The sequence below is a fragment of the Syngnathoides biaculeatus genome, chromosome 9 (genome assembly GCF_019802595.1).
Source record: "Syngnathoides biaculeatus isolate LvHL_M chromosome 9, ASM1980259v1, whole genome shotgun sequence".
NCBI lineage: Eukaryota > Metazoa > Chordata > Actinopteri > Syngnathiformes > Syngnathidae > Syngnathoides > Syngnathoides biaculeatus.
In genome coordinates, this window is record NC_084648.1 from 3,197,081 (window position 1) to 3,210,589 (window position 13,509).

Below are 13,509 nucleotides of genomic sequence, written 5' to 3' on the forward strand. Positions count from 1 at the left end.
ATTAAAGGTTGCACAAAATGGTTCACGTCTCTGTCTAGTCCGCTCAGTGCACTATAGCAAAGACAGTAATTCTATAATGAGAAGAAATGAAGATACACCACAAAGTCAGCTGTGCTTGATTTTTAATGTGACAAAAACTGCCTCCCAGGCACCACTTAAGAGGTGGAGAGTGTGAGATGGGAGGATTTCCCCATTTTAATATTTCCCCACACTCATATGTGCGATTAGAGAAGCACTCAATGTATTGTTTTCAAGTTCAAATAAACAGCTGCTAATCATGTTACGGAATCTACTACCTCGCCTTCCTTAAACACGGTGACTTATTTTTTATTACAGAGCAGTTGTGGTTCCAGTTTCCACTTTCTTTGAGGAAACCTTGACAACCATTTTACCTGAGGCAGCCCATGACCAGAAGCAGAAGATGGACACATGGAGACGTGTTTCCCATGTGTAGTCGGGTTCACCCACAGGACCTTACAAAATGCCCACAATGCAACAGGGAGAGCGAGCAAGCAATGACACTGGACATGCTGTCATCCAGTCTTGCCCTCAGGGAGCAAAACATCGCAACTGACAGGCTTTTGACTTTACAACAGCAAGTGATGCTGCGCTCAAAGAAAGCAAGCAAAAAAAAACGGTAAATGTTGCTGAGTCAAATATGCGCTGACAGCTTGAATAACTATCAACTCCAGATCAGATAGCATTGCTTTTTTAAAAAATATATTGTTCGAGCAAATGCTCTGTCCTAATTAAGTTCCTTTGAGTCTACAACACTGAGGTGATAAGTCATTACCGTGCGCATAAAAGATGTCGTGTTGTTATTGCAATTCCTCAAAGGTGTTGCTTTCGTTTCTTTTTTGTTTGTTTGTTTTGTTTTGACGCTGCGCGCTTTTCTCTGTCAGGCATATACAAATCGGCATTTCACACCTCCGCTTTCTGTTTTTAATTTGTCACTGTTGAATCATTTTGCATGTGGGTTTCATCACCTCAGCATAAACAAACCAAAGAAAAATTAATCTGAAAATGCTCTTACACCAGATACTAGCGAGCACATTGATGAACTGCTTAATGAAGTACTTTAAGTCAAAATTGTCAAATAGCAGTTTCCCTTTTCAACCATTTGCGGAACAGATTTTTGGAAATCCAACATGGAATTGGTAAAACAGTAAACTCAGATGGTCTCTGTAGCGTAGATTTTCACCAATTGTGCATGCGTCTTGAATATATCGCAGATAAATGTGAGTCACCCTATTTTATATTCGGGCAACAGCTCATGGTCTCACGCACATGTGGAGACTGTTAAGAGTTTATATGCAGTTGATATGAATGTGAACGTGCACTTATTTGCTCTTTTATATATGACACTTCCATGAACTACGAAGTTACTGTCGAAGAGGTTCATTCAGGTTATTCATCATATCAACTCATCAAAGATAACAAGCTGTCCTGCAGCCTACTTTGTGGTTCACACAAACATTACATCATTGGAAGATGCTCCAGATGGATCATCTCCACTTAAGCCATCCTTGACTCAGACCAGAAAAAGGGAAACTAGATTTCTTTATCTAAATTGTATTTATTTCACTGTAACACTGACTATGACTCCTCAAAGGAAATTAACATCTGAGCTGCAAAATAAATAAAAGGCCTTAGATTCCATTACTATTATGAGAAAACAAATGTTGGACAAACAGCAAAGCAAAGCAGTTGGGAAAACTGTGCTGCTGTATTGCTATCTTGTCATTCGCGTCGGTCACCAAGATACTTTGCACCACATAATTGCTGACTTCTTGGTGGAAAAAAGGCTTGGATCTGGCAGTGTTGATGAGTTGAGATTTTGGTTGAGAGTTCTTTTACTGGGCTTTGTAAACTTGGTTTCTTAAATCAACTGACTGGTTTACCTAGTAAACAAACCAACAAAACAACAACAAAAAACCCAAATAATAACCATAAACAAAATTAGTAAAATCATTTCTCACTCTGATGACAAGTAGTTCTACACCACTGGAAATTTAACCATAATAAACTTTTATGCTTGATCGTGTGCACGTGTTTACGAAATCTAACCTGCAGCTGTGATCCACTGGGTTGCCTTGCAGCGAGGCAGCAGCGCGGGCCAAGCCCAATCTTGAGAAGGAATGATAGTAGGTGAGCTGTGTGTCCGACAGACTGGCCACACCATCTGGCTCGTCGTACAGATTCTCCCAGTACGAGTTGAGGCCTGGCGTCCCCGGTGGAAAGGGTCCAAACAGGTAGGCGTCCAGATGGTTGACTATCTCCTGGTTCACGCTGGCTTCAAACTTCCTGGCAAAGAAGGTGGGACGCACCGTTTGCTGCAGAGAGAGCGTGTGGGAGATGAGATAAAGAGACACAAAAAGAAAGAGATTAAGGAATGACTGTGCGCCAGAATGACAATGGAACAGACGTGATGTGTATGGAGGTAATGTACTGGAAGATTGGAGACAGAACATAGAAAGCAGAGGAAAAAAAGGGACTTAAAGAGAGATAATCCTCCCAAAATTTTAAGCAAGAATACATTTCGGCACTAATAAAAACACGACACTCCGATTAACATTGCGTTTGAGGAAAAGAATTAAACTGAATAATTCATCAAGGTTGGAGCAGCGTCATGTTGAGTGACATAATTTTCTTCTGCAGTCGCGGATGGTCTCGTGGTACATTCGCCTGACTTTGCTGCTGAGATGGTTCAGTTCCCACTCGGGAACGACAGGATTGAGAGTGCGAATGGTTGCCTGTCGCTAAGTGTACCCTGCAACTGGCAGTTAAGGGTGAAGTCCATCTTTCGCCCCAAATCAGCTGGGAAAGGCTCCAGCTCCCCGTGACCCTGAGCGGGAAAAGCAGTGTAGAGAATGGATGAATGGATGGATTTTCAGATGCAGAACAGAAGTCAGAGCAAAGCACAAGTTGGACCTTGCCTGCAAATGCAGTGGGCTATTCAACTGTATCGGCAGACAGATTTTGAGAGCGATGGATTCAATCATTTGCTCCTGTGTACATCAAAGCTGTGACGGGAAATTTTCAATTTTCGAGTGTATGTGCCAAGTACAGAGTTTAAAGTCTTAGTTAAAAGTTAACAAAATGCACAATGCTTGGGAGATTAATTAGACCACTGATTCCCAACCAGGGTCTTGTGGTATATTAGTGTGCTGTGAAAGATCATTACAGGTGCCCCAGGAAAGTACACCATTTCAATTCTTCCATCCATCCATCCATCCATCCATCCATCCATCCATCCATCCATCCATCCATCCATCCATCCATCCATCCATCCACCCATCCATTTTCTGAGCCGCTTATCCTCACAAGGGTCGTGGGAGTGGTGGAGCCTATCTCAGCGGTCAACAACTATCATCGGGCAAGAGGAGGGGTACACTCTCAACTGGTTGCCAGCCAATCGCAGGGCACATGGAGACAGACAACAGTCACACTCACAATCCCACCTAGGGGCAATTCAGAGTCTCAATTGATACAAGTTTTTGGGGAAAGGAAGTGAAAGGAAACCGGAGTGCCTGGAGAAAATCCACACAGGCACAGGGAGAACATGCAAACTCTGCTCTCTGGAATTTTGAACCTGGTCCTCAGAACTGTGACAACAAGCAGAACAATTAGACACTCTTCCATGAGATGACTGAAGAAAAAATAAACCTGTCTTTACCTGTTACCACTAATACAAAGAACTAAGTGGAGAATCAGGATCAGAATCAGTGTTGCTATTGCCATTGTCAGTGGAAGGCACATTGGTCCGCATGCATGAAATCTGTTTGTTCGATTTAACAGTCCCAGACATTACACTGAGTATGTCAATTTTGGAGTAAATTGACAGGACAACAATTTTATTTCAGTATTCATAGTTTTTGTGACATCTTTTGTCTGGTGGTATGCCATGAGATAGGTGCCTTGCCCTCATGAATGTTGTCTATTTGTTTTGGAAAGCATCCCACATCAGAACAACTTTCGAGCAGTTTAATGCTTTCTCTGACTGATTTTAGTTTTACACTCAGGGGTTAAAAAAAAGCTCCAATTAGTGTCCTATGAGGAGGCAGAGGTGGCAGCTGTGGACACTGTTATGATGTCCAAAAACTGAAATTGCAAGCTTGTAAACAGTGACAGTTGCAGGTGGCTGTTGCTGTCTGACACAAACCCAGTTTTGGCAGCCTCCACATGTAACTAAATGAATTTACTGTACTTAAATTCAATTCTGACTAAATTCATGCCACCTTGTTCTGTTACAATTATCTCACAGCTTAAGTTACTTGCGACATAAATGTTTTGCTGTTTCCCGCTCTTCAGTGAATATTTTCTTACAAATATTTTGAATATTAATGTTTATCATCAACTAAAAAGAATGAAATTGAGAACATTCTCCCATGTCAAGCTAGAGTCCTAAAAATGTCCGCCTAAATTTAGGTACAACCCTGTTGCTGTAGCATCACTTCAGTCATACTTTGAACATACTTTTTGATTGTGTTTATTATGAAGTGACAGCAGAGTACATTGCATGTATTGCATTTGTTAAAATCGTGTTTACATGAACAGAAGCAAAAGAAGTCAACACATTTGAAGTTCGTTTCATAAATTCTTTGAATCCATTTGCATTATTATGAGAAAAAAAAGAATATTTCTATCATTAAATTTGTCCTTTTAAAGCAATTTGTTATTGCATTCTGAACATATTCAACAACATTTTGTAGAGTGAAAATGGCAAGGCCAGATTCATTATAAAGTATGACCTTTATCTTGTTTTGGAATAAGCTATTCATTTAAACACAAACAAAACATATCTTTGGTAATGTGGTGTTTACATAATTCACCCGCGGGACCTCGAGTTGGATTGTGGGGTTCTGCACGGACTGTTTTTGTTGTTGCACTTCCGGAGTTAGGAAGTAGTGAGTTCCCGCCGTTATGCGGTTGGTCCGTTGATGTCTTCCAATAAAACAAGGTTTGTTCCTGTGTTCGACACTCCACCTCCGACTCCGTTTCTTCGGCGCTACCCTGGTGACCCCGACGTCAGTTCCGGTGTTTCTGAGACTGAATCGAACATGGCAACCGCCATCCTCAAATTTCCGGAGTTTTGGGAGACGTCCGCGGGAGCGTGGTTGGCGCAGACGGAGGCTCGATTCGCCCTCCAAGGGATCTCAGATGATTCCGCGCGTTATTAACACGTTGTCTCAGCCCTCGGGAGCTCAACAGCGGCCAGAGCAGTGAGTTTCATCACATCTCCCCCGGCCCGAGATAAATATGCTGGGCTCAAGGCTCACCTCCTCAAGGTTTTCGAGCTTTCATGGCCAGAGCGTGCCCGACGTCTTTTGGCTATTAATGGACTGGGGGGACAGCAAACCTTCCGAATTCATGGAAATGATGCAAAACCTGCTGGGCACGGAGGAGCCCAATTTAATTTTCATGGAACTGTTTCTCAGACACATGCCGCCGCATGTTCAGATGGTGCTCGCTAACAGTACTGTCACTGACTGTTTCTTCCTGGCCACCCAGCGCTTCTCCCCTGAGGTGCTGGCCCCGGCGCGCAGTTACTCGCCCCCGGGTGTGGGGGTGCCATCCAGCAGGGGCCCCATCGCCACCGATGGCTGAGGTGGCACAGGCTTGTGCTACTTCCACGCCTGTTTTGGCGCGAAAGCGAAGAGGTGCCGCGCCCCTTGCAATTACGACACGTCGGGAAACGCCAAAGCCCGTGCTTCGTAGCGGCCGTGAGCGTGGGCGCGAAGAGCCGGCTGCTGTTCGTCAAGGACACCCTTTACAGGTGCAAATTCCTTTCTGACACCGGTGCCCAGAGGAGCGTCCTGACTGCCACTGCGGAGGAAGCCGCTGGCGGGACTCATGGGCCACCCCTACTGTCCACTAATGGCTCCCCTATCCGCTCTTATGGCATAAAGACTGTGGACTTGTGTTTCGGAGGTTAGCGCTTCACATGGGACTTTGTCACTGCCGATGTCACTCCCATTCCCTCTCCTCGGCGCTTATTTTTTTGTGACCTCGGGCTGCTGGTGGACATGAAGAAGGGCCGTCTGGTGGACACACTGACTTTCTCCACGGTTGCCTGTGTCCGCAATGAGGCGACTTATGGCGGTCCCTCCAGTTCACTCTCAGTGGCACCAAGTGTCAGCTCCTCCTTGGTGAGTTCCTTGGCTTGACACGGGCCACTTTCTCCTCTTCCACAACTAAACATGGGGTCCAGCACCACATCGAGACCAAGGGCCCCCCTATTCACGCTAGAGCCCGACGGCTCGACCCCGAGAAGCTAGCAATCGGTAAGTCCGAGTTTGCCAACATGGAGTGTCTGGGCATCGTCTGCTGCTCGGATAGGCCGTTGTCGCCGCTACACATCGTCCCTAAACCGAGTGGCGGGTGGCAACTGTGTGGTGACTACCCCTGCCTTAACGACGCCACAACACCCAACCGCTACCCTGTTCCACACATTCAGGACTGCTCGGCCCACCTGGCGAGCAAAATCTTTTTCTCCAAGGTCGACCTGGTGCGCGAGTATCACTAGGTTCCCGTGCACCCCTCAGATGTTCCCAAGACGGGTTAGACCATTTGGCCTGTTCGAGTTTCTGAGGATGCTGTTTGGTCTCAAAAACGCAGCCCAATCTTTCCAACGTTTGATGGATTCTGTGCTCAGAGACTTGCCCTTTGTGTTCGTCTATTTGGATGACATCCTCGTCGCCAGATCCTCGGAGGAAGAACATTTGCTGCACCACCGCGACCTCTTCGCAAGACTCGAGCACCATGGCCTGATCATCAACCCGGCAAAGTGTGTTTTCGGGGTGCCCTCCTTCCAGTTCCTCGGGGACCTCATCGACAAGAACCCCCCCCCCCTTCCAGCAAAGGTGGAGGCCGTCTCCGCTTTTCCGCGGGTGTTTCTGGGGATGATGACTTTCTACCACCGGTTCATCCGCCGGGCGGCCCACACCATGCGCCCGGTGAAGGAGGCTCTTAAAGGCAAGGCCCCCAACCAGGACATTGAATGGAGGGCCGAGAGGGTGGACGCCTTCGAGGCAACGAAAGCCGCGCTGAGTCGTGCCGCCATGCTGGACCACCTGTCCCAAGGGGGCCCCCGTCGCTCTCACTACTGACGCATTAGACTACTCTGTTGGGGCCGTATTCGAACAGTAGGTCGGTGGCACTTGGGAACCTCTTGCCTTTTTCAGCCATCAGCTGTTCCCCGGGGAACGCAAATACACCACATTCAATAGGGACCTCCTCGGCCTCTGGCTAGTGAGCTGCCACTTCCGTTCCCTATTTTAAGGCCGTAAGTTCACGGCATATGTGGACCATAAACCCGTGACTTTTGCCATGTCCAAGGTGTCTGAGCCATGGTCCGCCCACCAGCAACGCCAACTGTCGTTCATCTCAGAGTACACATCCAACACATCGCCACCAAATCCAACGTGGTCGCGGACTGCCTCTCCAGGGCGGTCGTCGGCACTGTGCATCTGGGTCTCGACTACTCCCGCATGAGCGCAGACCAGGCCTTGGACCATGGGGTGCAGGCTTTCAAGACTTCTGACACGGGTTTGCGGCTGGAGGAAGTCGCTGTTGGTGACTCCGGCGTCAGGTTGCTGTGCGACCTCTCGGCAGGCCAGCCTCGGCCGCTGGTCCTTGCGAACTGGCGGCGGGCTGTTTTCGAGGCAGTCTACAACCTCCCCCACCCCGGCAGGAAACCGTCCGTGAGGCTGGTGGCCCAGAAGTTCGTGTGGCGCGGGCCTAAGAAGGATGTGCAGGCCTGGTCGACTCGTGTGAGGCATGTCAGCGTGCTAAGGTGCATCGCCACACAAAAGCCCCCTGAGAGCTTGCTCACCATGGTGGACAGGACGAACCGCTGGCCCGAAGCCGTTCCCCTTTCCTCAACGTCGTCGGACGTGGCCGGGGCGTTCATCGGCACGTGGGTTGTGCGCTTTGGGACCCCGTCCGACCTTTCCTCCGACCGTGGCCCTCAGTTTACCTCCGAACTCTGGAATGCAGTCGCTGAGAGTTTGGGGGTCAAGCTGCACCGCACTACTGCCTATCATCCACAGGCGAACGGTCTCTGCAAGCGGTTCCACCGCTCCATGAAAGCGGCACTTTGTGTCGGCTTGACGGACGGGAAGTGGTTGGATAAGCGTGGGTCATGCTCGGCCTCAGGTGCACCCCCAAGGAAGACGTGATGTCCTCGTCCGCCGAGATCGTCTATGGCCAGCCGCCGCGGGTCCCCGGCGAATTCATCCCGGACGCCACAGTGCCTTGGTCTGCAGCCAGGCAACGGTCCTCCCTGCTGGAGGCCGCCAAAGGGTTCGCGCCTGTTCCCAAGTCGCAACATGGCACCCCAGCTGCCCAGCTGCCCCGTTGCCTGAGCTCTGCGGATTTTGTGTCCATTCGACAAGACGACCACCGTGGACCCCTGCGCCCCCCATACGACGGCCCGTTCAGGGTCCTGGAACGCGGTAATAAGATCCTGCTCGTGCACATTGGCAGTAGACCCAAGACTGTTTCCATGGACAGTGTCAAACCCGTACACTTGGACACCAGCCTTTGGGGTTGGCCCTCCCACATGCCGGGGTCGTCCCCCTTTCCCCTGTGCCCATACACCTGCCGGGGTGCCATCGACCCCGCCTGGGCCCTTGTTCCTTGACTCAATGGACAGTGCGGCCCTGCCCCCCTCGGTTCCTGCAGTGCACACCCGCCGGGGTCGGGTCGTCGTCCCTCCATGGCATGGCGATTTTGACTAAGGGTCAGTAACAGAATTTTTTGAATTACACATTGAGTGTGTTTATGGCAGTAGAATAAACACAATTCTTCTTGTTTATAAACAAATTATTTTGAAGCTGGCGGCACAGTAGTGCAGCTGTAGACCGTTGGCCTGACAGTTTTAACCGGGGTTCAGATCCCGGCCTCCCCCTGGTTGGAGTTTGCATGTTCTTCCCGTGCCTGCGTAGGTTATCAGCAGTACAACTGTTGTCTGTCTCCATGTGCCATGTGATTGGCTGGCAACCAGTTCAGCGTGAACCCCGCCTCCTGCCCGTTGACATCTGGGATAGGCTCCAGCACTCATGCAACCCTCGTGAGGATAAGCGACTCAGAAAATGGATTGACTTGCCTACACTGTCAATGCGTGGGGGGGGATGTAAGCTTCTTCTGCTTACATGCAGTCTGTAAAATTGCAATTGTCACTCACTGCCTTGTGAGCGCTATCACACGGCAGCTTTCGTTCACGCTGAAAGACACGCTAGCATGCGTTCTAACAATGTAACCAGTGTGTAAGGTTGTACTTTATTGGAGTAATTGCACAACAACATTTACAGAATTTGGAACTTAATGTGCACATAAGGCGCCCATTATAAAACGTCCTGCCCTGTCTATACATTTCCAACGGCAGAGTTTTGCGACTTGGTCTGTTCCAGTATCCATCCCTGCAACTAGCAGGGATTCACTGTATTCAGAGAAAAAGAACATTTACATTTCCACATACTCCCGTTAAATCCCATTAAAAGCATTGCACAGTATAATATTCATCAGCTGAACTGTTCTCCCACAGGTTGTATTTTTAGCTTTCCCTTATTTGCTCTTTTCCATCCACGCCAATCTCACCCTCTCTGTCCTTGCAACTTTTGCTTGTTTGGCTGGAGGTGGATCATGAAATCTGCCGCCTCCACAGCTTGGCATGCACACAAAGATTTTTCTTTTCAGCCACAGACACAAAACTATTAACCAATAGTTAGCTAGCTCCAAGCACCTTGGTGCAAGCTACGAAAAAAGGGAGAGCAAATGAACTTTTGGCACATTTTGGGCACCTCCACTCTTTCCCTTTGCGACTGTCATTCCAGGGTGCCATCTTGATGTCATACGGCGCCAGATTGATTTTGTGTGTTTCCAACATTAAGTTGAAGGTGTAGGTGGGAAATTTTGGTGCTTGAATGTTCTCAGAACTAGTGGGTTTTGACATGCCCTTCGGTGCTGTCATAGCTAGTCTCTCCCACATGCTTACCAAATGCAACGTGAAACACACTACCGCACAGTGCTGACCCACTTAAAAGGCACACCACCACTTTCTCTCTCAAGATTAAGTTCTCTGAGGGTGATGGCAATTCAAAATAATTATGCAGCAAAATAGGCAGTTGTAACACGAGCGATCATCTTAATGTCAGACAATTTCCAGTCATTACAAAATAAGTGAACGTGACATCAATGTGCTCTTTGAAAGCCTTAATAGTGGCACCTAGATTTGATATTAATGGAAATGTTATCATTTCATTATCAACCGTATCGATTGAATTAACGTGGTTGGTTTCTTGAACGCTGATGTTGGCAAAAATACATTTTCAAATGAAAAGACAACACTATGAAAGTCATAACAAACCGTATCTAGACTCTGTCATATGATTTGAAATTCATATCACGATATAGATTGACTAACAGTATGCAACATGAAATAGGTTTCAGTGGAAAAATTATAATAGAAATATTTATCAACGTGTTGTTGTTTTCATTCATATATATAATATAATACCCATCCATCCATTTTCTTAGCCACTTATCCTCACTAGGGTCACGGGATTGCTGGAGCCTATCTCAGCTGTCAACCGGCAGGAGGCAGGGTACACCCTGAACTGGTTGCCAGCCAATCACAGGGCACATAGAGACAAACAGCGGCACTCACAATCACACATAGGGGTAATTTAGAGTGTCCAATTAATTTTGCATGTTTTTGGGATCTGAGAGGAAACCGGAGTGCCCGGAGAAAACCCACGCAGGCACGGGGACAACATGCAAACTCCACACAGGCGGGGCCAGGATCGAACCCGGGTCCTCAGAACTGTGAGGCCAACGCTTTACCAGCTGATCCACCGTGCCGCCCATAATGTAATATCTACCTGTATAATATAAAAGTTGTAGTTATCAGCTGTACATACACAGTGAATAAGATGGCTTTAAAGAGCTTTTATTGCATTCCAGGGAAACCTGGAACTTGCCGAAAGTCTGGCAGCTAAACACGGAAAGTTACTGACAACGACCGCATTTACTTACAATGTTTTTTTTTTTTTTTTTTTTTAACTGTGTCTGATAGAGACAGCATTTGTGACTAGTTAACACTTCTGCCCCACAGTTCTGGGACCTGGGTTCAAGTCTGACTTCACCTTTGTGGAGTTTGCATGCTCTCCCCGTGGCTGCTTGGGTTCCTCCCTTTTCCAAAAACATGCATGGAAAATTAATTGAAAACTTGAAAGTGCCCGTGAGTGTTAATATGAGATTGATTGTCCACGCCTGCCCTCCGATTGCTGATGACCAGTTCAGGGTCTCGCCCAGCGTCAGCGAGGATAGGCTCCAGCACACCCGCGGCCCGAGTGAGGAGAAGCGGTGCAGCAAATGGATGGATACATGATGTCTGTCGGAGTTGCTATTTGAAACATTCTACTCACTAAAACATCTTTTAATTCATTTAATTCCAGGCAAAACCTCCTAATCAAGTCCCTCCCCTCCCCCAATTGTCATCCCTGTCTTTGCATGACTTTTTAACGCTCCCGGCCAAATTCCCATATTTTATACAGTCTATGGTAATGTTCTGGTCTGTATCTCCCATAATGTTAAGATTCCTAGGGAAATTCAGATTTTCTGCTCAGTGGGATATCAAGTCCTATTTATAGTGGGGCCTGGCACGCTCCTGCAAAGCCAGCTTTTGTTCCCCACTTTTATACCAAGGGATGGGCTTCACTGATACCGGGGTGCTAACCAAGGCCAGCAGCACTGCCGGGAAGTTGTGGTAATGTGTTGGCACTGAGGCGCCAGTGAGTGAGGCCAGACAGGCTGCAGACTAATCTGGCAAAGAAGTTGAATGCTGCGGCTTTGACAGCTATGTGAAGGACAGGAGTCACGGTTGAAAACCTATACGACTTCAAGAGGTATTTAACTGTGGCAGAACATTTTCACATTGTGCCACAGATGTTACTTTGTAGGAGCTTATTAAATGTCCAAGTGGGATTCAGATTCTTTGACAGGCTCCCAGGGTCACTGCCACTTGTCTTCCTCCCACTTTCAAAAGTTAACTATCCTCTTCCCCTATCCTATTCTCTTAACACCTAAGGCAAGGAGGGTCTAATTACTTTTTAAATGTTCACTTTCTGGGTCACCTAACCTATGATATCATTTTCTACTCATTGATTATGAGAGCTATGGGAACATTCTGATGTAGAGGACAAAGACTGGGACAGAAAATCAACTAATAAGGTGTGTGCTTGTCACCTTTGGGTCATTTTTTCAGTAAGATGTTCATCTCTGCTGCTTCTTCCATCAAACCGCTACAGGGGGAACAATGAGTCGTCACAAATACTTCTGTGAAGAATTAAACCTGGTACGTGTAGCTAATTATAAACTTGATTTAAAAAAAAAAGATACACTGGATATGATCTCTCAAGGGGAAATTCAATATACACGCTATAGTTCAATGCCATAAGGGCACCTCAACATTAGTCAGAATGCACATCAGCATCTCTTCAACAAAGCGTTGCAATTTCTTTGTCCCCAGCGGCACTTGAAGCATGACCCTCTGGATCCATAGGGTCCTTATGGATGAGCCACTGCTCTTACTTTCAGATTATTTTGTCAATATCCAGTTACAATCCCATTTAAAACAAATGAGGGGACATAGTTGTGCATTTTTTTTCAGTGCAGAATTCAAAATGCTTTTTATCCCAGTTGTCCATTCACTGATCACTTTGTGAGGTAGGTACACCTGCAATATATAATGAGATGTAATGCAAGTGTTGTAACATGAAATTAAAATTTAATGTTGATTACGTTTGACTTTCACAGTCTATCAATCCTTGTAATGTAGCTCAATGACCCAAGTAATAATGTACTTCAGGTTTTTCTGAACTACTGGAATCTACAACTGCCATTCTAAATATATTGTCTATGCTAGAAATGTCAATCAAAACTAAGCATAACCTGGTTAGTAACATTGGACTGCTGCTATTTTGAACAGTACTGCAGATAGCTGGTTGTCGAAAAATACTTTTTCTTTTGCTTGGGTATGTGTGTCATGCCCGAGTGCAGCAGCACGCCACATTGCTCAGGAAGTCAGTCACTCACTGTCAGACATACACATCATGGGAGAGCAAAAAGGAAGACAGGTGTGAATATTTTTCGGCTTCAAAAATAGCCGGGATAGGGTTTGCGATGTTTTTGGGGACAGAAAAATAAGAGCAAAAACAGCTTGTGGCAGCACAACAAACTTATGAAGCACCTCCATGGAGAAAATGTGGCGCTTTCAGCAGCGCTAAGCACTGTTATTGTTGAAGTCGTTTAAATGAATAAACACAGTTGTGAAATAAGTAACAAAATAAATACTTGCTTAAATCGCTGCATATGTTCATCTTGGAGTGAGAGTACGTTATGTATCACTTAGATAATGTCACATAGGCAAAAAAAGACAAAAAAGAGAGAGACTTGCCCCTAGTAGACGTACATACGTAGCAGGTGTACCTATGAACTGAATGTACA

The 13,509-nt window shown here is 46.7% G+C and overlaps 1 protein-coding gene across 1 annotated transcript in view; it reads right to left on the reverse strand.

Moving 5' to 3' along the window:
- The window catches only part of xylt1 (xylosyltransferase I), a 96,159-nt gene that overhangs the window by 17,563 nt on the left and 65,087 nt on the right, over positions 1-13,509 (reverse strand). Inside the window, exon 8 of the mRNA XM_061830669.1 lies at positions 2,068-2,333. Coding sequence (XP_061686653.1) covers positions 2,068-2,333 — 266 coding nt within the window. The remainder of the gene's footprint in view (positions 1-2,067; positions 2,334-13,509) is intronic.